We start from the raw sequence: 26,179 nt of genomic DNA, 5'->3' as shown, positions 1-26,179 counted from the left end.
TAAATAGAATTTTAAAAAGGTTTGAATATCTTTAAAATAATTTAAAATTATAATTTAAAATATTATAAAATAATTTAAAAATATTTAAAATATTATAAAACTAATAATGAATTTGAAAGGTCATATCTTTAAAATATTTAAATGTTTTATATTATTAAAATAATATTTAACATTTAAAAATATATTTTATATTTAAAAATAATATTTAAAATTTTAAAAATAAATTCAAAATTATATATTTAAAATTTTAAAAACTATATATTATAAAACATTTCAAATTTTTAAAATTAATAATAAAAATAAATAAAATAGATAAGGATAAAATAAAACTTAAAAAAACGAAAAAAGAAAAAAAAAAGAAAGAATGACAAAAGTTAAAAAAAGTAATAAAAAAAAAAGTAACAGGTTGTCAGGCGAACTAGTGGCGCCAAATGAATTGGCTCCACCAGAAAATGGAAATGTTTTTTAAAAGTCCCCCATATTTTCTGAAATTGCAGTATTTCAGAAATTCTTTGGTTCCACCAACTTTTACAGTAGATTTTAGGTCATTTTCATGCTTAATTAAAAAAAAGAGTCATTTTGATAACTAATTAAATTTTTTGGGTTATTTTTATAAAAAATGCGTGAATTACCATAAATGCTAGTATGTTTGGAAAATTACTTGATTAGACTAGTTTTTCTAAAATTTATCGGATTAGGCAAAATTCAGAGAGAGAGAACGAAAACGAGTGTTTTCCATAATGCCTACACCGCACCCCAGCGGTCAAATTATAATGGCTCCCTCCCTCCAACGGCTATTTCAAAGAAATTTTAATCCCCCGTCTTTAATCGGGCCATACTTGAGAGATACGATATTTTTGCATATGGCCTGTATGGGTAGAGGGTGTAAATTGGACCCCGCACTTATAAGCGCGTTGGTAGAAACATGGAGACCCGAGATGCACACATTTCATCTTACTATCACACTAAAGGATATACAGTTACAGCTTGGGTTACTGGTGGATGGGTCGGTAGTGATTGGGTCAATTGTTGCAACTAATTGGAAAGATGTCTACGAGCAACTTTTAGGGAGGGTTTCGGACTCAATTTATAGAGCCCGAATAGATGTGAATTGGTTGAAAAGAAATTTTGTTGAGCTCAATGCGAAGCCAAGTAAAGTTGAAAGAGTGTCTATTGAAGTTTGGTTTGGTAAATTTTGACGTTTGACTAGTTAATTAAGGAAACAAGACTAAATCATAAAAGATGTAAAACTTAATCTCTATTGATTGCTATTAGCTAAAATGCATGTTTAATGTTTGTTTAAGGATCTAAATTGTAATTATACCCTTTTTAAGGTTAGTGGACGATTAGTGGAGGAAATTGAATTAAATATATGTGTTTTGTAATATTAATTTTAAATTAAACAAAACTTAAAACAAGTAAAACAAGTCGTCGTCTTCTTTTTTTGTTCTTCCATAGAAAAACCAAACATAAAAACACCATGGATAAAGTTTAAGGTTTGCCAAGCAAGGATTCATGCATGTAAGTGAATTTCTAACCATGGATAAAGCTTAAGGTTTGCCAAGCAAGGGTTCATGCATGTAAGTGAATTTCTAACACGTTTTTCATAAATTTTATGTCTTTTAGGTCGTTGTAGGCTATTTTGAAATACTTTCAAAGTTTTGAAAATTTACCATTGATGTTCTTGAAGCTTTTTAGATGTTAATTCTTGAGTTTGAAGCTTGATGATGAAATAAGATTATTTTGTAAAGTGATTTTGAATAGTTTTTAAGTTTAGGGACTAAAATAATAAAATATTAAATTTAGCATGAAGTTCTTGTAAACTTTCATTAATTATAGGTTGTAAAAGAGTAAAGGTGAATTCGGCCTAAGGGTTTTGGGCTTAATTTTGAAAAAAAAAATTAAGTTTCAATTTAGGGACTAAAGTGAATAAAAGGTAAAAGTTTAGGGAAAATTGCTAAGTAGTCCTCAGTGTGGTGTTTGTTGTTTTTTCGTTTAGGTTAGTTCTTATTAGGTTATTTTTTATTGATAATTACTTATGTTTGTATTAAGTGTATATTGTTGGCATGATTGTTGAAATAAATGTTGAAGTGGATATTGAAGGACTAAATTGTAAAGTATAGCAATTTACCTGTTTGGAAATGAACTCAGAGTTGATATAAAATGCATATGATCATGCTGAATATGGTATTATGTTATAATGATGGAAAGAGTATGAGAATTAAGGCCCGTGTGAGCTTAATGAATGATTAAGATACAAATGACATGTCATTAGGGTTTATCAAGCAATATGTGCTAGTGATTATATTGATCAGGTACTATGTATCAGTGACCATATTATTAGGTACTTTGTACCGGTGTTATATTTATGGTTCATGTGCATACCATGTTCATAGATAGTATGGAATGATGTACTAACCTATTTGGTTATGTTGTGAAAGGTATAAGGTGATTATAGAATGATAAGTATGTATGTTATTTGCATTAAGTAAATTATGAAATGGCAAGTACGTTGTGTTTAAATTTTATACAAACTTATTAAGCTTTAAGTAAGCTTAACTTGTTTCATTTTCTTCCTTATAGATTGTCGGATTCGTGTTATCAATTGGATCGTCTTTGGAGAATCACACTATCTGTCAACTCTTTTGGTAGATTTTTATCCATTTTGAAATAGGTTATAAGTAGCATGTAAATAGGTGTTTTGGTTACAAATGTATATATATGCAAGTTGTGGGTTGAAATAGTACATGAATGTTAAAATGGTATTTTGGCTAAGTTGGTAGCTTTATGGATATGAAAGTCTATTTATATGAAATTCTTTGATCTTGCTTTATAGGTTATAAGGTACTATGGAATGGATAGGTATTGCATGTAAATGCATTAGATGTTATATGTTTGAGCTCTTATGTAACACTTTGGGTGAATTATATTTTGAATTGGTTAAGTTTGGTTATGTGGTCCATAAGGTAAGGTTATGGTAAGTGTTTATAAATACTATGTTTTGGTATTTGAAATGATGATTATGTGAGAATGTTTAGGTATGTAATTTTTGGTATGAATGATAATGAATGTGTGGTTGTAAATGGTTCAATTGAGGTGCCAAGTGTGGCATATTGGTTAGGCACTTAGGATGGATGTTTTAAGGTATGGTTTTGGTTTTTTTTTTAATGTTTTTGAGTAGGTTGATTAATGGTTAAATGCTTGCTTGTGGCTTAAGTGAACTTAGGATGTTGTTGCTTGGTTTAGAAGGTATTTTAGGTGCACATTGTCTAATACACGGTCTGCCACACGACAATGTGCCATGCATAGGCATATGGCATGGCAATGTGGTTTATTTAATTTAGGTTCTAATTGGTCCACACGGCTACAATTTGTTACACGGCCTGGCAACACAGCCATGTGACCCAGTTTTACACGACTTTAGTCTGCTTCACGGCTTAGGCACACAACTATGTCTTCTAGCATCACAGGGCATCAATCAGCCTGTTACATGGCCTGACCACCCGACAATATGACTCATGTTTTTACTTTTTACCTATTATTTCATAAAAGTTTCAAATTAGTCATGACTTGTTTCTGAGTTGGTTTAAGAGCTTCGTAAGCTCAATTAAAGCTTGATTTTGGTTGTAAATCATATTACAATAATGTGGTTGAATTCTTAATGTTTCAATTTTATATTTAAGTTGAATTCTTGGATGATAGATGTTGTTAACTGTTGTAACATCTTGTAGCTCGGGTCCGACAACCAGACCAGGTTAGGTGTGTTACATTGCAAGTTTATTAAACTTCTATGGTTAATATATGTTCGTGCTACTGGACGTGTCCAACAATTTTCTAAACTTCACCATTAACTTCAATCGTCATTCATGACTATCGTTGCCCTTCCAATTGATTCCACTTCTTCTGGGATCTCGCCATTTATCACATTCCTTTGTAATTTGGTTTTCTACACCAACACAACTGAAGAGATATCCTCGATCGAGGATGTTATAGGTTAAACATAACATTCCTCCCCTATTGATCCCTCACTTTGGGAATTAAGGCTGCATTTGAAAGCTTCTATTTTGTCATCGATTTTTATAATAAACTCGTTTTGCTCAAGATCGGTAGTTGATTTAAAAGTGGCCAAAAATGGCCTACCCAATAGAATAGGGATTTCCCAATTTTCCTTAAAGTCAAGGACTACAAAGTTTATGAGGATTATGAATCCCTAGCTTAACTAATACATCCTCAAGTACACCTTTCGAGTGCACTAAGGATCTATCGGCAAGCTGTAGCATTATTGAGGTGTTCTTGAGATCCTCGAGTCTGAGGTTTCGATTGATCGATAGGGGCATTAAATTTATGCTAGCCCCTAAATCGTAGAGGGCTTTGCTAAAGTATTGATCCCCTATCTCTATTGGAATTGTGAAACTACTTGGATCTTTTAATCTTGGGGTATCTTATTTGTGATTAGCATGCTACAATGAAGCATCAATGTCAATTTGCTCGCCCTTTTTTATTTTCCTATGTTGTTTCATAATTTCTTTTAGGTACTTGGAATATTTTGGAATTTATTGATAAGTTCTAAGAGCGGTAGTTTGACATTGAGGGATTTAAATAAATTCAGAAAACATAAAAAATCCTTCTCATCCCTCTTTTACTTGTCTTCTAGTCTCGTCGAGAATAGTGTCATCTTTGTGTTTTGAGTTGAGACTACTGGGTCAGGAATCGGTTCATCTACCTCCTCGATTGGCTCTTGATCCTCGACTTCTTCCTCCTCCGTGTATTCATCGACGTCTTGGGAATCACTTCCTCTTCATGAATGGGCTTGCTTGGCAAGACTTCAATTCCTTGCCTGATCGCAATGTAATCGCCTTTATGTGCTCCTTTCCATCTCTTCGAGGATTATTCTCCGTATTGATGGGGAGACTCTGACCACTTTTTTTTTGAAACATCAATATGAACTAGCTCATTTGGTTGTAAAGGATTTCTATTAAGGATTTGAGTCGTCCACATGTAGCTTGGTTTCTTCCCCACTTGAGGTTTAGATGATCCACTGAACCAAGATTATTGGTATTTGAATAGGGATCTCGACCCCTATTAGCTACATAATTTGCTTCTTCTGGTTGGTCCTCATAATTTGGCTTCATTCTTGTCGACTTGACAAGCGTATCCAAACGATTGAGCTTCTATAAGATTCGTTGGAATCTGTCATCGTTGTTTTCTTTGTTCACCTTTTCATCGTTTGAGGCTTTGATTTGTACATAAACCTGTCATTGGGCCACATGTACGAGTTCATAGTCATATCTTCTATGATTTTGTAGGCTCGTTTGTACGTATGAAATGTGAGAGATCCATCGAATGCTTCGTCTAAGCTAGATTTAATGTGTCCGTCAACATCGTTATAGAAAATTTGTATTTGGAGCTATGCTTGCAGTCCATGGTGTGGGCACTTCCTCAGCATTATCTTGAAATTCTCCCACTCCTGGTACAGGGTCTCACATTCGTATTGGTTAAAGTTGGTGATTTTTCACCTGAGTTGAATGGTTCTACTTACCAGGAAAAATTTATAAAGAATTTTTTCTACTAGATCGTTCCACGCAGCAATGGAACCCGATTCTAATGAGTCTAACCAATCGGCCGCATTGTCACACATATAAAATGGAAATAATCGAAGACTCATAGCATCATCATATGCCCCGTTGTACTTGAAGGTGTCATAGAGTTGTAAGAACCGCTTCATGTGTTGGTTATGGTCTTCCACCATGTTCTCCTTGAATTGTATCATTTTCTGGATCATTTGAATCGTGATCGTCTTTATTTCAAAATTATTGGTATTGATTGTTGACTGTTTTATGCTTCCTTGCACCGCATCTAGTGTAGGTAGGGCATACACACACAACGTCTTTTACTCCATTAAACATCTTTCTAGTTATTTCCTTATCACTCTCATGGATCTTCAAATAATAGATTTGCCTGGGGTAAATTAATTATCGCGGGTGAATCGGCGTTCATCATTTCAGGATTGCCCTTAAAAATTTGCACTAGATCTAGGTATGGCTCGATTGGAGTGCTGGAGCTTCGAGTCATAAACGACCTAAAAAGAAAATAAAAATAAGTAAAAAAAATTAAATATTGTATCTATAAGTTTTAATGTTCCTACTTATCTTATTAATTGTAAAAAAAAAATATTTTCAAGATTTATTGTCGAAACATCCCCAACAACGGCGCCGACAACTTGGCCGCATCATTTATAGTAAAATATAACACCAAAAATATGTAAGAATTAAAGACGACAGTGTCCACAAGTGCACGAGTCAAATGGTAATATAGATTAGTTATAACGAAACACTTGGAAGTATTCCGAGGGTCATATCTAAAGGACGATGAAATAAATCTACAAAATCCTTTTTACAATAATAATTCTAAACCAATAAAAAGAGATTAATAGTAATTCTAAGTATTACTAATTAATTCCTATATTACGATAAACCAAAAAAGAGATTAATAAGATAAATTAAATAAGGAAAATAAATAAATAAGAAAAAAATAAAAAATCACTAAAATCACTAAACCAATTAGGAAGATTAACTCGCCTTAGGATTTGTAATTAACTTCAGATTAGTGTTCTAGGGTGGATTAGCTACCAATTAACCAATTATTACCTCCCGACCACTAACTAATTAATAGATTGCTTGATACTTGTTTATTTCCCGATCTCACTTTCTCAACAAAGATAAATTACGACTTACTTGGTTCGACTTATCTCCCGACCTCATCTAGCCTATGATAACTTCCTAGGGTTGTCAAGCCTAGTGGTTTAAGGGACACGTAATTTATACCACTAACCCTCTCTGGAAAACCCTAAATCCTTCGTTAATTAAATACTCATCCATTCGTTCATCTCTTGATGACGTTATGAACTAACTAAAAAACGACAAAGGCAAGTGCACCTATTGAATGGTAGTATAGCTATAGTGAGTCAGGAATATCGTATCCACGAGGACTAAAAGTACTAGTAGTTACTATCTTTTTATTATTTAGCCGAACAAATTGAAGGGATTATTGTAAAGTCTAAATTTAACTAAACTAATTACTAAGCGACAAAGAGCGAATTGGGAAAATAATCAAAGAAAACCGATGAGAGAGACAATACCCAGGAAAGAATCCACCTAGACTTCACTTATTATTCTAAATCTGAATTAGACGATTTATTCACTTGACTTGATCCATAGAAATCCCTAAATTATATTAATATCTCTTTCAAGAATAAAAATAACTGACTCTAGGTTGATTAATTAAAAATCTCTTTAACTACTCTTAAACAGGGACTTTTTGTAACACCCCTATCCTGTATCCGTAGCCGAAACAAGGTTTCGGAGCATTACTCGGAGTTGCATATCATTTAGCAAAAATTTCCGTTAAATACTTACCGATTCAATGCATCATATAGATAAATATAATATCATTCAATCAATAGCTTGACACTTGTCTTAGCATCAATCAACATTGTTAGTATACTTACGCATATTTTATATAAATTCAACATTGATATACTTATTTTCTCAACACGTCACACTTGAGTTTAATACTTGTCTCCACCTACATAATTTCCTTGTATCAATAAATCAAAGATAATCATATATGTGCATGTCATGAAATATATCATTAAACACCATTTAAAATAATTTATTTCATTATATTAAAATTTCATTTACCATAATTTCCATATATTTCACGCATATTTATTCGATAATAATTCATATCAAACTTAACATAAATCAAATTCTATATGCACATACTTTCCACTCCATGTGTCCATATAACATGTACAAATCATTATATATATACTTCAAGCATATATGGTAATAGTTCATTTCAGATTCATATTGTTTCATATTATACGAATGTACTAATATTTCACATTCAACCCAATGTAACATACAATTTGACATATTTCATGATTTACAATTCCATTGCTTACACCGTTTCTTCTATAAGAAACTAGACTCAATAAGCTTTAATTTCATGTTTTATTCAACCTCTAATTCAACTTCCATAATTTTTGGTGATTTTTCAAAGTTAGCTTACTGCTGTTGTCCAAAACTGTTTTAGTGCAAGATATTATTTACCATGTTTATAACACCCTTATTCCCTTTCTCTACAATATTTTCCATCACTTTCTCCTATTTCCCTTCACTAACTCATCAAGATCATAGAACCTTATATAAGAAGACTCTACTATAACATTATTTCTATGTTTTCTCAATAATAACAAACTTAAAAATATATTGAAATATTGATGTACTTACTTTGTTCTATTGATTCCAATCTTTAATTTGATTTTCTCTCTTTTCCAGCTTCTATTCCTTGAATCCAATTTGATATTCTAACTTTTCATAGTCGCCCTTAACATTTTTCTCCCTTGGTAGCTATGAAAATTCTTTTGATTTCTAGGTGAAAATGGTGAATTTTTGGTAGAAGGACTAAATTGTAAAGAATGAAAAGTTTATTTCTTCTCTTCTCTTCTTCCTAACGTGAATGCATGGAAAATGGATGAGAATTTTCTCATCTTTCTTTCTTTATATATACTAAGAAAATAATAATAAAATAATAAAATATCATATAAAAAATCAAATTAAAATATTAATAACTAATATTTAATTAATTAATTAATCTAAAATATCTCCAACATCATCATTACTTTCTAGATTTCTCTCTCTTCCAATTGACCATTTTGCCCTTTTTGATCTTTTAAAATTCCATTTTTGAGTCATCATTTAATTTTGGTAAAATTGCAATTTAGTCCCTCATAATTCTTCACCTATTCAATTTGGTCTTAATTCATCAATTTTTCCTTGGTTTCTAGATCCTTCCACCCTTAAAATATTTTCACTATTAGCCCTTCAAATTTTTTATATTTACACTTTAATCCCCAAATTTTAAGTATTTACTCTTGGGCCAGAAAACTTTTCTTACTTCTACAATTTAGTCCTTTCTTGAATCAATATGTCATAATATACTTCCCAGTGACATAACTCAATTTTTCTTTTCTTGTCTCTTTATTTCCTTATTTTACTATATTAAGAGTAATATCTTACTGTATAAATTTTCGGGGTGTTACATTTTTACTCCACTGAATAAGCACATCAATCATGAATTAATATCCTGAAAAACATTAAACATGAAGGTAAGTAAACATAATTGAGATCAAGAACAAATATTTATCATGTAATTCAGAAAAATCAAATAATAAGATCTATCATATGTTTCATCTTTCCTAGGTATTTAGGGAATTTAGTTCATACTTGAAAAGGAAAACATCATAAAAATAGGAAAACAACAAAATATAAAGAAACAGAAAAACTTCCAAAGAAATTGAATGGAAATCTTCAGTCTTGAAGGAGATCCTGCTTCTGAGTTGAGTTTGTCGACATTCTTCGAGTAATTTCAGCGTTCTACTCTGCATGTTCCCTTTAGGACCTTTTCTAGTGTGTATTTATAGACTTTAGAATTCTCAGAAACCCTAAAAATGGGGTTTTTCCGCGTAACAAAGAAGCAGGGTACAAAATAGACACGGACTAGCACATGGGCATGTGGCCAGCCCATGTGGAAATGCCCAGGCGGTGTGCATCCTGGAAACAGCTATTTTTGCCCGATTTTGGTTCGTTTTTCGCTCCTTTCGCTCCCCTATGCTCACCTAAGTATAGAAACATGAATTTAAAAGATTAGGAGCATCAAATTCACTAATTCATATAATAAATCATCCACAAACGCATTAAGAATGGGGTTAAAAATCTGTTACTTTTATGGCTTATCATCTCCCCTAAGAGATTTAACGACTCATATTTTCATAATCTCTATCTCAAATGAATAAATCATGTAAAGTACACAATTGAATTTGAAGAGAAAAGAGATTTGAATAATATTAGATTGATATCGAATGGAGAATAGAGTAGCAAATCGGTTGATTGGAATAATGAAATAGATTGAATGCAAAGAAAAGATAAACTGAAGTACTTAAATGATTTAAATAAACTCCTAGATCAAAACCGATTCCAAGACGAAAAACAAATAGATAAGAAAAACCCAAAGAAAATTAATATAATCCTACTCCTAAACTATTAGGGTTTTTTAGTGCGTCTAGGATGACTTAGTTACATAAAAACCCTAATGTCTTATTTATAGAAGTGTTGGCAGCCCAAATTAGGTCTTCGACACGTCCTAGGTTTTCGTATAAAACTGATTGTGCGGAAGAAAAAAACCCCAATATACTTGGGCAAGAAGTTGACCTATGTCACACCATGCAAGGGCTATAGCACAACATGACATGCAATTTATGCTTTGTATGGTTCATTTTGTGCTTTGACATCCCAAGAAGCTTTTGCATCACTTGTCCCTTCCTTCCACGTCAATTGGGCCTATAAATATTCATCTTACACACTCAACTAAACATATTAGTACGACCTAATGCCTGTGTCGGCCTTTTGGGTCATAGCACTTATAAAATGTTTTAAAAACACTTATTTTATTAATATTTAATCCTAGGTACTAAATACTGAAAATGTGAAATAAAATACTAAATTTCATAGAAAATAAGCTACTCAAGTGCAAAAATGACCCAAATTAACTACTACATTTGACGACAGGTCAACTATGTGGGACATTGATGCCGAGATGGATTCTATGAAATCCAATACAGTGTGAGAACTTGTAGATTTATAGGTTGAGATTAAACTCATAGGGTGTAAGTGGATCTACAAGAAGAAGAGAAATGTGGAATGGAAAATGGAAACATATAAAGCTAGACTTTTAGGGTAGGGTTACATACAGAAAGAAGTCATCGATTGTGATGCGACCTTCTCTCTGGTAGCCATGCTCAAGTCTATCTGTATACTCTTATCCATTGCAGCTGCTCTCAATTATGTGATCTGACAAATGGATGTTAAGACAACATTCTTGAATAGCAATCTTGATTAGACCATTTACATGGCTCAACCCACTGACTATGTTGCCAAAGGGAAGGAGCAGAAAGTTTGAAAATTGCTAAGATCCATTTATGGACTTTAGTAGGGATCCCGCTCATGGAATAAAAGATTTGATCAAATGACAAAAAATTTGGGGTTTGAGCAAAACGCTAATGAATCTTGTGTTTATAAGCGTATAAAAGACAAAAAAGTGGTCTTCTTTTTTTTATATATCGATGATATTCTACTTATCAGAAACGATGTAAGAGAATTGTCTTCGGTTAAACTATGGTTAGCTTAATAGTTTAGCATGAAGGACTTGAGTGAAGCTAGTTATATTCTTGGAATTTGAATCCTTAGGAATCAAAAAAATAAAACGATAACTCTATTACAAGCTTCATACATCGATAAGGTACTGAAACAATTTACAATTACTGATGCAAAGTTAGGCGCTCAGCCGACTGCATCGGGTTTTCATCTTTCTTTCGATAATTGTCCTAATACAGAAGAAGAAAGAAAGCATATAAGTAAGGTTTCATATGCTTCGGTAGTTGAAAGCGTTATGTATATGCTTTACACATGTCCAAATATCAATTTAGTCGAAGGAATAGTAAATACGGTAAAAGTAACTTCTGAATATAACCTTGCGAATCTGTTTGCTAAGACTCTTGTAACTAGGAGCTTTAACAAACATGTCGAGGATATATGAATGTGAATTATGAAATATTTACTTCACTAAGGCAAGTGAGAGGTTGTTGGGAAATTTATCTATATTGTAGTAAACATATAATTGTTTTCTATATATTTGACCAATGAATAAATAAATAAAGTTAATTTCACATTTCACTATTATGTCTTTTGTGTTTTCTATCTTTCATATTTTGCATGGATAGCGAAATTGTGACAAACAAATATTAGATCATTAATTGTCTAAGTTCAAACTGGTAATAAATGACACTTTAAGAACGTTTATAATGCGAGAAAGACAACTTATTTCGATAGATAATTTACATGAGTCTGTAATCCTGTAAAAGAATCAAAATGAAAATTTGGTTCAAATACTTAGAAAGGTTATTATGTTGTCTCCAAATCCAATTGGAGAGATGACTAGTCTTGGCTATTGGAGCAGTTGACTCCATGAGTAGATATATAGATGTATTCATTGGAAGAATTATACTTTGGACTGGACCTAAAATGAACATTTGGTTCAAATACTTAGAAAGGTTATTATGTCTTCTCCAAATCCAATTGGGGAGATAACTAGTCTTGGTTATCGGAGCAGTTGACTTCACGGGTAGAGATATAGATGTATTCATTGGAAGAATTATACTTTGGACTGGACCAAAGATGAATTAATTCTTAATCTATTTATGAATTAATTTACTTACGACATTCACGGTGTGATTAAGTACAAATAAAAAAATACTCCACTTAACACGCTCTAATAATCATTATCACATTTAAGGTCCTCTTGGACTGATGTTTACTTAGTGTATTTAACTTTTTTATATCTTACGCTACGATATTTAATCTTACCATCATTGTTGTTTTTCCATTAACCATAGGTAAATGCATCGGTTTTTGGTTATAAATATATTTTGTTGATGCATATGGTCTTCCACAATCAACGAAACAAAATGGATATTCTTAAGGTGACCCAAGTTACCCCAACCTTTAACTCACCAGAATCAACGACTGAGTTCCATCTTCCATTCACTTTATACGACATATTTTGGTTCAAGCTTTCTCCTATTGAGTGCCTTTTCTTTTACCAACTTGACAAGTTAACCTCTACCTGTTTCAACTCAGTTATCCTCCCAAAACTCAAGCGCTCTCTTTCTCTCACGCTCGTCCGTTACCTCCCCCTTGCTGACAATCTCAAGTGGCCACCAAATGAACCTAAACCCATCATTTTATACACTCTAAATGATGGATTTTCCCTCACAGTTTCCCACTCCGATGTCGACTTTAACATCCTTTCTAGCAGTGGGGTCTATGACGCTGCTGAGTTGCATCCTCTCAAACCTGACCTCATAACTTCAGATGTTTCGGCATCAGCTATAGCTGTGCAAACCCTTTTTTCCCAAATAAAGGGTTTGGATAGGAATCACAGCTCACCATGTAGTTCTTGATGGCCAAACCACAACCATGTTCATCAAATCTTGGGCATACATATGCAAGCAAGGCAATGACAAGAACTCACCTTTGCCACCTAAGCTAACACCAGTTTTTGGCAGGTCTGTTGTCAAAGGTCTTTATGGACTTGACATTTTATATTTGAACCAGTGGTGAGCTAGTAGCTGGTCAGATTCAGATATAAGTAAGAAAAGCCTGAAAATCACAAGTGTAAGAGGAGGAGGAGCGCCAGATCTAGTTTGAGCAATGTTTGAGATTACTCGTGAAAGTTTCAAAAAGTTAAGAGAAAGGGTGTTATCTAAACTATCAGATAGTGGGAAAGAAGTGCATCTATCAACTTTTGTTCATTCATTTGCTTATGTAACAACTTACATGGTGAAAGCTAGAGGAGGAGATGGAGATAGAAAGTTGCTTTCGTATTCACAGCTGATTGCAGGCCATGATTAAACCCTCCTGTCTCACAAAACTATTTCGGAAGCTGTAATAGAACTAAATTTGAAGTGGCGAAAGCAAGGGATTTTATTGATGAAATCCAGTTTGTGTTTGCTGTTCAGAAAGTAAGTGGGATGGTCAAAGCTTTAATAGAGAGATGGATTCTTGAAGGAATGGAAAAGTTCCTTTTTTTTGTTTTAGATGTTATTACTGACTCAAAGCTTCAACTTATAACTGTTACAAGGCTTCCTCGATTTGGTGTTTATGAATAGATTTTGGATGGGACAAACCTCATAAGGTGGTAATTGTTTCCACTGATAAGAATGGAGCTTTTTCCATGGCAGAAAATAGAGATGGGAGTGAGGGGTTGAAATTGGTTTGGCTTTGAATAGACATTAGATGAACAATTTTTCTTGGTTGTTTACGAGATATGTTTAACGTGAGGTTCAAAGGAGGCATGTTTGGATATAACTGAGGGTTTATTTTAGTTTATTTTATTATTTTTATTTTGTAATGATATTTTATTAATAATATATTCAAACTAGCAAAAAGATAATATATGAAAACCATGCTTGATATTATGTTATTTTTCATTAAAGTAGAGGTCAATTGCTCCACTTTTATCTATTTCTCCAAATAATTGAGTGGTGAGTGTATTTTACTAAATAATTTTTTAGGGTAAACTACACCAACAGTCACTCAACTTTAGGGTAGCTGGCAAAACAGTCACATAGGTTTCATTTCAGTCACTCAACTTTTGAAAAGTTACAAAACAATCACTAACATTATGAAAAAGTGACAAAATAGTCATTGATTAACAGTTTTCATTAGGGGGTTAACGGGAGTGCTGACGTGGCAAGTTAACTAGCTGATGTGGCCAGTTAACTTGCCATGTTGGATGAATAGTCAAAGGGTCAAACAAAAAAGGAAAAGATGATTGGTTAGAATGATTTTTCTTCTTTTTCTTCTCATCTTTCTCTTCATCTTCTTCTCCCTCAACCTCTTTCTCTTTATACAACCCTTATCTTTGCTGCTCATCAATACAGAAGAATAAAAGCCAAATGCGATACTTCGAGCTGCCAGTTTGCTATCATCTGATACCTCATTGACAAGGCTGCTGCTGGTAGCAGGGCTAAACATGGTAACTTCCTCTTTCCCACTGTCCATTTCTTCAGCTATAGAGACCGGGGCAAAAACCGATAGAATTGTCTCCTTGCAGCTATTGTTTGATGTTTTATCTGCAGAAACCAAAGGAGGCATCACCATGACTTCCTTCTCCTTTGAGTTCTGCATAGAAGTCAAAATACATCATGTTATTTCCTAAGATGTGAACCCCTAATAGAAAAGTAACTTCAACAATCTAGATACTTGTCACTTTTAGATATTCATAGATTCCTAACTTAGGTGGAAAACAAAATTACAATGGTTTTTCTTCTAGTTTCAAATTTTCATACAGAGGGTCCGTTCATTATGGGAAACACATATAATTACTAGAAAACAAGGTGCCTTCGATGCTAAACACAAACATGAATGCAAAAATTAGGGGATGATAAAATATAATCATACATGTTTCTCTGCATACATTGGTGAATCCATATTGTTATTCCAAGGAATTTCAGCATAGTACATCAGAATTTAGTAACTTTGACCAAGATGAGTTTACCTGAAAACACTGTTGTTTGATTCCATCACTTTTGCAATTAGATGACATAGCTTCGGGTTTCATTATGCTGAATTCTAGCATGGAAAGTAACTCTCCAAGGGTAAACAACTCTTTGGAGACATCATCTCTGGCCATTTTCATTGTGTCGTCCATCATTTTCCTAGATAGTATCAAATCCTCCATATCACATTGACTTGGAATTCTGTTTTTAAGCTCATTTTCTTCTAGAGATAAGGAAATATCTTAGGTACAATTATCAGAAATGGTTTTTTTATTAGAATCACGTTCATTATCCTTGTCCATTTGATTTTCTTCTAGATACATGGAACCAGCTTGCATAGATATATCACTCTCCTTTCATTTTCTCTTATTCTTCTTCTCCTCCTTCTTTTTCTTATTATTCTTCTTCTTCTCTGTTTCTTCTCTTATTTTTCTTTTTCTCTTCTTTTTCTACTGCTCAGGGCTGTTTAGGGTTAAAAAGGGTTTATAAAATGACAGCTAACCCACCATTAAGTGCCATGTCATTTTTCCGTTACGTTAGTAACAGAAAATGGTTAAAAGCGCTGTTTTGTTATTTTTCAAAGTTGAGTGACTGAAATGAAACCTAGGTGACTATTTTGTTAGCTACCCCAAAGTTGAGTGACTGTTTATGTAATTTACCTAATTTTTTATTTGATATATATGTAAAGGAAATTTCGAAAAACACTGACGACTGAAAAGGGCCTTTATTGGTTTTCACAAAAGCATCGTACAATTATTAATAAAGTGAACAAGCCATATTAGCTCTATTTTTTGAAAATTAAATGATTAGGTCGATCAGTACGTCAAACATAGATAGTTTATATGTTGTAGTCAACATCGTGGTTGTTGGAAACGTCGATATCATCGATGTGTAACATGTCAAGGATTAAGGCTCATAAGAAAAACCTAGTATTAAAGTAGAAGTAAGATAAGATGAGTCATACTGACCAGTGGTGATAGGATTATTAATATCAGTTCTTGCGTCGGTTTAGACGATGGATCTGCTCGGCAGCTCCATCGTGGCCTTTTTGCCTTGGATTCCTAAGCGCCTATCATGGCCTCCTCATATGCGGTGACTTGCCACTAGCTTCTTCACCTAGCAGATATGGCTTGCCATGGATTCTAAACCATGGCATGTACTCCGAACAGTAGGCTAAGTCGAGAGCAACAATAGCCTCACGGGTAGGTAAAAACTTGTACCTATTATTCCATATATTGATATCTTAGGCATAGAATGTAGTCCAATTCTCATCCGTCCTCTCTCGCAAGTCGACACAATGCAAATCTTCGAGATCTTGGAGTGCCACTTGAATCGATTGCCTAAACTCGAATTGTTGCAATACTCTATCCGACTCGTACATTTCCACGGTAATGTTTACTACCAATGACACCTTCACCTGCTAAATGTTGGGATTGACTAAGAATTTCAATGGGATGCATTCTTGCATTGCCGGGTAGGAGTAAGGCATTCATTCAAACTATATTAAAATAATAAAAATTTTAGTTATCTATATACTGCTAATTTTAAAATGAACTACATTAATATTATATAATTCAAATTTAAAAAATACATACTTCTGCTTCCGATTATTGGTCTAATAGAAGCCGCATATCTCGAAGCTCATTAGGTAGTCCCACGTAACTCGGCCCTTGGTCCCACCTATCAAAATAATATGTTAACACAACAATTTAAATTTTGAATAATTTTATTGCGGTAAATATATTAACTAATGAATTTTACCTTTTTACGAGTGAGAATGTATAAGGGTAGTGCACTCGAGAACGTAAAAATGACAACCAATACCGTACTCATGATTGTAGTAGAAGCCTGCAACCACCAATTTTGTTTTTTTGTGATTCAGTCACCTGACACGTCTCTCGATACAATGTTATCAACACAATTGACCCCCAGCTGAGTTCGACCGCTTCTTTAAAGTTGATAAGTTTAGAAGCCACCTTAAATGGACAAGATTTCGTAACTTATCGGGCATTAGGAGACCCTCGATAACCATAAGGATGTACACCCGAGCATGTTGTTCTCTTTGGACTTAAGTTGAATCCTCATCGAACCCACCAAAATTTCTTCTTAGCCAATTCATATCTATCTACGCTCCAAAAATGGTTCCAAAACCCACCCCAGAAGTTGCTCGCATACGTCTCTCCAATCGATTGCGTGAATTGACCCAATCATTACCGGCCCATCCACTGGTAACCTGAGCTATAACTGTATGTCCGCTAGAGTGCTAGTGCACTTCCCGCATAAAAAGTGGGATGTGTACGTCTTGAGCCTCCACAGTTCCATCAATGCGCTTACAAGTGTGGGGTCCAATTTACACCCCTGACCAATAAGTGCCACATGCAAAAATCTGGCATCTCTTAAGTACAGTTCGATTAAGGGTGATAGAGGAGCGGGTAAATTATGAATATAAGTCTCCAAAATTCGATCTTCAACCTATATATAAAAAAAACATACAAAATTTTAAATTCCAATATAACGATAAAATATTTAAATTAAATTACATTAAATATAATAAAAAATCTTACCATTTGCAATTAATTGACGGAAATGTACTTCTTATCCAAATAAATTAAATATTGTGTCATTATTAATTTCAGAAAATACGAAATAAATGTTAATATAAAATATTTTACAAAAAACTTAAGGTAATTTCTTTAAAAAATAGAGTTAAGAGAGAAACAAAAAATAGTAAGAAATTATGAGGGAATTGAAAAAAATTTGAGGATGTAAAGAGAGTTGAAATTGAATTGAATAGAAAAATGAATTTGGGGGGGGGAGGGGGGAGGGTTTATATAGAAAATAAAATGTGAACGTTGGTGGGGGGCATTGGCCCCAACGGCTAATTAAATAGTAGTTGGGGAAAAGAGCCGTTAGGGTGGGTGACCGTTTTGGAAGCGCTTTTCTGCATTTCAGCTTAAAACGTTTCCAGTTAGAAGCGTTTTCCTAAAATCAATCTATTCTCATCATTTTTTGAGAAAATAGCCTAAACACGTAAAAAAATTTATTTTCAGCATTTTTTATGTAATTTAATCCTGTAATTGGTGATTGATGTAAACCAAACGCATGTTTGTGGTCGGTCCATTGAATATGGCCAGAATGCATAGTTCATTCCATTGAACCAAACATGGCCTAAGGGTTTAACAATTGAGCATCAATTTTGAATAATTTCTCTAATGATATTGACTAAATTGATAAAAAAAATTAAAGTGACCAAAGTAATAATGATGTTATTTTAAGGTGTCCTACAATATAGTTTACCCTTTCATATTTAATTGGTCACGATAAGCTTAGTTGCTTTACTAAAGTGCTTTGGTTGATACCAACTTCCCCACATGCTAGTTAGGGATGGTAAAATTCAAGTCGTCCGATTAAATTTTGAGTCATTTCACTTTATTCGATACACAATTTTTTTAAAAGTGGATGCAAAATAGGGCGAAGTGATTTTTTTTATAGTGAGTATGGAATAATTACGATAATTTCTTGACCTGCTCTACCCCGTCCCACTATATAAAATTATTATTTTGCCTTTCAATATATATGACTATTAAGGGTAAATTTGTAATAAATTGTTATAGAAAAACTCATGTGATTTATGTTTAAATCATGGTTTTCAAAATTAGACTGATGGTAGAACTGATCAAATCATGTATTCAATCAATCTGACTAGTTCGTCTAGTTTAATTATATAAATTATTAAAAAATTAAAAATACGTGTTAAATTAGAGTAAATCAGTTCACGGGTCAACCCCTTATTTCGGTTTAGTACCCCAGTCAATTCTCAGTCCAACCAATCTAGTTTTGAAAACAATAGTTTAAATACTTTTTTTTTTTAAAAAAGTTATGTTTAAATATTCATTTCCCTTTTAAAAAATTGAAATTATTAAAAATAGCTAGCAATAAATTGATTTGAAGTAGAGCGGGGTAAGGCAAGGATGGATGCATCCAATATCCATGAAAATAGTAGTAATTTTCAAATTTATACATCTATAATGGAATAGAGAGAGTGATGAAGTAAAGCGTGCCAACTCTAAGATAGTGATGTATTTGGCAACATCTACCCCCACTCTACTCCATTATCATACCTACTACAAGAACTCAAACCAATCTAAATCGAAGATAGCTCACACTGGACCATCTTTTAGCTTCCTTAAACCATTACTTGAGCTAGGTCCAAAGCAAAGCTAGAAAATGGCTATTGCCCTCCTTTTTGCTTGCAGAAACTGTATGTCCCTACTACAACCACTAGGTATCCTTTGTGGGCTGCTCTGTGATTAGTATTTCAGGCTTTCGACTATGGATGCAATTAATTTGAGTCCAAGTTGAAATATAAGAAGTTTAAACTCAATTTTGAAATTTGGGATTTTAGAATTGGTTTGTGTTTGAATATTTATTTGAGGAAAAAAAAATGAACTATCACTTAGAAAAGGAAAACTTGATTTTCATATTCGACTTTAAGCTCATTTATTTTTGAATAAGATTAAGCTTAAATTCAAAATCTAATTAAAAATAAATTATATCCAATGTCATAAAACTATTAGTAAGTTTACATTTTGATAATTCAATTTTAAAATGTTACAAAATGATCATTAAACTATTTAAGAGTTTTTATTTAAGTTATCGAGCTATTAAAATTGTTGTTGTATGGCCTTCTCTGCTCACACTGCCTACAACAATTGAAAGCTCTCATTCCCCTTATCTTTTACAACTAAGTTTTTTTTTTATGAAACAACTTTTAACATTATGAATCTATGAACCAAAATCCAAACAGCTTTTTTCTCTGATCTCTGACATTGATCGTCAAATCGACTTGCATTTAAGGTATGTTCTTCTACTCGTTAATGGGTACTAAACCATTGTATCGATAATCGAATTGTCACTTGATTTCCACTAAACTAACTAATAAATCAACTAAGGCAAGTGCACCTATCAATTAATAGTAAAGCTATGGTGAGCACACATATCATTCCCTTGAGGACTACAATTACTAGTAATTATTGTCTTTTTATTATTTAACCTAATAATTCAAAGGATTGATTAAAACTAAAATTAACTAACGAATGCATCAAAGAAACAAAACACAAATATATATATATATATATATATATATATATATATATATTAACCAAGTGACAAAATAATATCGAGGTAAGAATCCACCTAGACTTCATCTATAATTCTCAATCTAATTTATGCAATTTCTTTTTCTAGTTTCTTTGATATGTAGAAATCCCTAATTTATGCTAATATCTCTTTCGAGCATAAGAACAACTAACTCTAAGTTGATTAATTGAAATTTCTTTCTAATTAAAACATCTATTATTGCATTAATTCGCTCTATGGATCCCCGTATTAGATTTGGCTCTTATCCGGTAGATTTATGTCGTCCTATTTTTAGGATTGCATGCAACTCCATTCAATTATGCAAGATCCAATCATAAGAAGGGTCTACTCAACTTCAAACTTTTGCACATCAAACATGGATTAATACTCTAGAATTATCAACCCAAGAACAATTAAGTATTCAAAATTGAAAACAAAGAACTAAGGTTTTATTGCATAAATTTAGAAATCAAACAATAAATTTAGAAATCAACAATAGAATCCATGCTAGGGTTCATCTCCCTTAGGTATTAAGAAAATTAATTCATAGTTGCAAGAATAAACACCAAAAATACAATATAACCACTAAAATAAAAGAAATTCATGATAAGTCCTTGGAAATCAACTTGCAATCTTGAATCTTGATGGAGAATTGCTTCGAAATCGGGTTCAATGATGTTCTTCGAGTAATGTTCGTGCTATTTTATGGGAGCTACTTATTCCCTTTTTTATATCCTTATTTATACCTTCTTAAAGTGTCAAAAAACCTAAACATCGTCACTTCCAACTGTTAGCGCACATGGTTCCCGAAATCCACACACCCAGGACACACACCCATGTGGCACACATGGTCATGTGGTCAGCTTGTGTGATTCTCTACTGCATGTGTTTAGCTTTTGGATTGCTCCAATGTTCTAATTTCCATCTGTTTTTCACTTTTATTGCTCCTAAGTGCTTTATTAAGCATCAAAACATGAATATAAAAAATTAGGAGTATATAATTCACAATTAATGTCACAAAATCATCAAAAATGCACTAAGAATGAAGCTAAAATATGTTACTTTTGATATTTATCATCACTTGAAGCTCACTAGCCAAACTTAAAAAAAAAAAAACTTGACAACTCATTGACTTAAAAAAAACTTTGAAATAATACAGTGACTTAAATGAAAACTTTCAAATAGTTCATTGACTATTTTATAATTTTTAAAGTTGAGTTATCAAAATGTAAACTTGCTAAGAGTTTAGTGACCTTAAATGTAATTTACCTTAAAATTTTCTAATATCAACTAAAAATTTGAAAGTTTATCTAAACTTATTAGCTATTTGAGTAAAGAAACAAAATAATTATAATTAATATTTAATTATATTAAATAAAATTAATTGTATTTACTTTTATATCCTTCAATACTTTTTATTTTACACTAATAATGATATATTATTTTTTATTAACTGAATGTACATAAAATCTATACATCGAGAATATATAGAATATTATTACATACAAACTCAATTTAATCGATGTTTGACTTAACATGGGTAAAATTTGAAATTTTTTCAACCAAATGACTTTTAAGTGTTCGTCGTTTGTATCTTGATTCTAATATCTCCTTTTATTTTTGTGAAATTATGTACATTTTTTCTTTTAAATTTTATTGTTTTTTAACCATATAAATACAAATATTAAATGATTACAAATAGATTATCTGAATAATCACATTGTGGAGTGAAACTATTACATCACAAACAGATTAAAAAATTATATAATTTAGATTAAAACCAACAAACTGACTAGACTAACTAAATTCAAACTTAACCATGACAGTCACACAAAATGAGATTAAAAAAACTATACATTTGCATGTAATAGGTCTCGAAATGTAGGTACACAATATCTTCCCGTTTGCTAATTGAGTAAAGCCCTCATTAGCTAATTTTTATTATTTGTGATTTTTAATGCTCCTAAAAAAAAAACTCTGAAATTTCTTCATTGATTCTCGGATCTTAGTTCTTTATTATCTTTCTCTCACTTCAACCATTTCCTAATCTTAACATTAAAAATATGGATAAAACTACGAAATTATGTCAAAAACAATTAATCAAAACACTCCCAAAAGTCATTCAAAACCTAACAAGAAAATCAGGCATGGCGATGAACAACCATGTTCAGCACAAGCAAATGAAGATGATCATCAAGAACCCAAAACAGGCAATGAAACCTTCTCTAATTCAAGCCCAAGGAAAAGAAAGAAAACCCCAAGAAGAAAAAAAGGCCAAAAATCGCCATTTTCATCCAATGATCCTTCCATACGAATGGCGATGTACGTCGCCATGGCTCATGCAGGACTTGTTTTAACGTTAACTCTCCTCTTTGGCCTCACCAAACTCCTTCAAAACTATTGGCGACCACTCCAATGGGCAATCCTTTGTTCCATGCCTTTACGTGAGCTTCGAATGTTGATAGTTTCCTTTTGGGCACACCCTCTTAGCCTTGGCCTATTTGAAACCCTAATCGCTATCCCAATCGCCATTTTGAGCGCCACCACCGCCTCCCTCCTCGACTCGCATGCCGCCTTGCTCCGTCTCATCAGCTACCATTCTTCCTCTTCGTGTTCGACACCGCGTGCATCCGGTCGTCGTCATCAAAAATCACGTGTAATTGCTTTCTCCAAGCTCATGCAATGGCTAGTCACTTTTGGCCTTTTTGTTCTTGTTTACGAAAGAATAGGGTTTTTCTCTATCCCAGTTATTACAGTTCCTTGCTTTTTAGCATATATATCTGGTTTTGGAGTTATGATTAAACCAGGACTTGCTTCAACTCTTTCAAGAATTTCATCAGCTCGTAAAAAGAGAAAAGCAACTGAAAACAACAAAAGTTTCTCATTTTTTGGAAAGTTAGGCCAAGATATAACTTCAATGTTGTTCAATAGATTGAATACAATGGTTGGGATTGGATTAATTTTGTTTATGATCTTAGGGTCAATGTTAGGGTTCCTTTTCTTTTCTTATAAGATTGCAATTGAAGGGAAAGAAGCAGTCATTTCATTGAAGAAACATTTGGAAGAAAACAATTACAGTGAGATTATTGGGATTAACAAATGGATTGATGATAATAAAATCCCAGAGTTAATTGATAGTTATATGCCAAAGTTTTATGAAACTTTGTCACAAAACATTGATTCTTTAGCTGTTTATTACAATGTGACAGAGATTGTTGATGGTTTTAAGCAATATTTTGAGCAGCCATCAATAGTTGCAACCATGAACAATGAAAGCATTTTCTACAAAAAGCCATTATATGAAACCATTCATGGGTTACAATCAAAAGTAAAAAAAGGAGAATGGAAATCAATCTATGGTGACTTCTATGGCATCTATAGGAAACTCACGTCTTCGATAGCTAATGAAGATTTATTAGAGAAAATCAAAGCATTTCTACTTCAAAGCTTGGATTCAACTAAAAGGGTATTTTTCAGTTGTTTAACAGTGTTGGGAACGGGTGCAAATCTCTTGTTCTTTCTAGGAATCCTCATTGTATCAGGAGCAGCTGGACTAGTAAACTTCATATTTGAATTAACAGTGTTTTTATGGCTATTATATTATTTAATCACTTCAGATTCAGGAGGGGTAATGGATCATGTTTTGGGAATGTTACCAGTTTCAAAATCTACCAGGAACCGATGTGCTCAAGTTCTTGACCATGCTGTTAGTAGTGTATTATTAGCCACAGCTAAGCTCACATTGTTCCAAGGATGTTTCACATATCTTTTGTGCAGATTTTACCGTATTCATTTCCTTTATATGTGCACATTCTTAGCTCTTTTCAACGCTCTTTTGCCGATAACTCCGGCTTGGGTTTCGTCGATACCGGCCGTAGTTCAGTTAGCGATGGAATCGAGATATATCGAAGCTGTGTTACTTACATCGATTCATATTATATTATTGGATTATGGAACAATTGCAATACAAGATGAGATACCAGGACATAATGCTTACTTGACTGGACTTAGTATCTTTGGTGGCATTGCTTTTTTCCCCTCCATTTTAGAAGTAATGTTATGTCCTCTTCCTTGTATCTTTTCATGTTATCAAGTGTGATTATAATTTGGTGATTTTGGTTTGGTTTTACAGGGAGCAATTATGGGTCCTTTAGTCATGACAGTCATCATTGCTTTGAAGAATCTTTATGTCGAATTTGTTCTTGCTTTTGATGCTGATAACACTACTCAGCACTAAGGGTTGATTCATAATTTGTATAATTTAGCCTGGATCGATGGTATGTATTAATTAGACTACATTTAATTTATTTCTTAAAATTTTTCATAAAATTTGTAATGTTTCATTAATAAAAACAGTTTAATTTTACAAACATGACAATTCTATTTTTGAAGTTATTTTTAAAATATAAATATTGTAATAATAGTTGTTTTAATTATTAATTATTAATTAGTTAATGTAGATTGTTAATTAAATTTACATATAGTGACTACTAAATTATTTGTTGTAATATTATTTATATTTTTAAATGTTTATTTCAATATTAATAGTGTATTTAATTTATATAAATAGTGATAAAGTTAAAATCATATCTCTACTGATATCAATGAGAAGGATTTTGCGCTATTGATATATTTTTATTATGAGTAAATTTCATTGATAGTAATCTAATTATGTATAATTTTTATTTAATTTTTATTTTGATGATTCGGCTTAAAAAAGTTATAAATTTGGTCACCAACATTTTCAACATTGTTTTTGTTTTTGTTATAGTCTAAGCGTACATTTTTGTTATGAGTAATCCAACGTTTACTATTGTTGATTCAGTTAGTTAAAGTAGTTATTTTGTTAATATAGTTGTTGTTGTTATTTCTAGTATAGTTACATTGCTATGTTAAATAGTCATAGCGTTTTGTTCTATGCAAGTTTTGAAATTGAAAAAGAAAGTTTCTTTTTCTTGTTACTTTGTAATCTAACATGGTATCTGTGAAAAATAAAATAGAATAAAATAAATAAAAATAAAGAACACATAAATTTTACGTGGAAACCCTTTCGGGAAAAAAAACCACGGGCAGAGGAGAAGAAAATTCACTATGTCGAAAAATTTTTACTCAAAATACAAGAGGAATAGACTATGTCTATTTATAGGCTTGCAAAGCCATATTCTAGTAGGATTGAAACACCTTATCCTAATCAATATAAAATAGATGGAGTTTAATAAGGTTTAAAACCTTATTCTAAAATAAAATAAAAGAAGTCTAGTTCTATATGGATTTTACTTTTATTTTATTTTCCATCGTATTTTATTTAAATAAGAATTTGGGTCACTTAATTCTAACAATCTCCACCTTGACACAAATTCTCAATGAACAAGTTCTTCATCGCGAACTTTCAATAAACAAGTTCTTCACCTCTTCCAAAAACCCCTTAAGGGTTTAACTTCAACAATGAACACCAACCAAGTCTAAGCAATGCTCAAACTTGGTTATAGGAAGTGACTTAGTCATCATATCTGCAGGATTTTCATGAGTGCTAATTTTGCTCACAACAATATCACCACGAGCAATAATATCACGAACAAAATGATACCGAATATCAATGTGTTTTGTTCTCTCATGAAACATTTGATCTTTTGTAAGAAAGATGGCACTGATCGTCACAAAAATCTGTGCTGATTTGAAGGTCTTCATTGAGTTCACTAAATAGTCCTTCAACCAAATAGCTTCTTTACAAGCCTCATGAATCGCCATGTACTCAGCTTCGATTGGTAGACAAAGCGATGTAGTTTGCAAAGTGGCTTTCCAACTAATTGCACAACCTCCGATTGTAAAGACGTAACTCGTGAGAGATCTTCTTCTATC

General features: G+C 32.5%; 2 protein-coding genes across 2 annotated transcripts; both read left to right on the top strand.

Annotated features, from left to right (window-relative positions):
- Positions 1–12,586: 12,586 nt before the first annotated feature.
- LOC108478429 (phenolic glucoside malonyltransferase 1-like) lies at positions 12,587–13,081 on the top strand. The gene has a single exon (XM_053030606.1). The coding sequence runs from the start codon at positions 12,587–12,589 to the stop codon at positions 13,079–13,081; it is 495 nt and encodes a 164-aa protein (XP_052886566.1).
- A 9,296-nt stretch (positions 13,082–22,377) lies between these two features.
- LOC108478419 (uncharacterized) lies at positions 22,378–24,557 on the top strand. The gene is made up of 2 exons (XM_017780879.2): positions 22,378–24,371; positions 24,453–24,557. The coding sequence occupies exons 1-2, from the start codon at positions 22,404–22,406 to the stop codon at positions 24,555–24,557; spliced, it is 2,073 nt and encodes a 690-aa protein (XP_017636368.1). The 5' UTR covers positions 22,378–22,403.
- Positions 24,558–26,179: the final 1,622 nt, after the last annotated feature.

The sequence above is a fragment of the Gossypium arboreum genome, chromosome 7, assembly GCF_025698485.1.
Source record: "Gossypium arboreum isolate Shixiya-1 chromosome 7, ASM2569848v2, whole genome shotgun sequence".
NCBI lineage: Eukaryota > Viridiplantae > Streptophyta > Magnoliopsida > Malvales > Malvaceae > Gossypium > Gossypium arboreum.
This window is presented reverse-complemented; position numbering and strand designations above follow the sequence as displayed.

What these genes read in the sequence shown, in the direction of transcription:
- LOC108478419 (XM_017780879.2), top strand. Translation starts at nt 22,404, where the DNA reads ATGTCAAAAACAATTAATCAAAACACTCCCAAAAGTCATTCAAAACCT. An exon ending in TTTTCCCCTCCATTTTAGAA is followed by an intron (nt 24,372 to 24,452) that starts GTAATGTTATGT and finishes TTGGTTTTACAG; the next exon opens with GGAGCAATTATGGGTCCTTT.
- LOC108478429 (XM_053030606.1), top strand. Translation starts at nt 12,587, where the DNA reads ATGGATATTCTTAAGGTGACCCAAGTTACCCCAACCTTTAACTCACCA.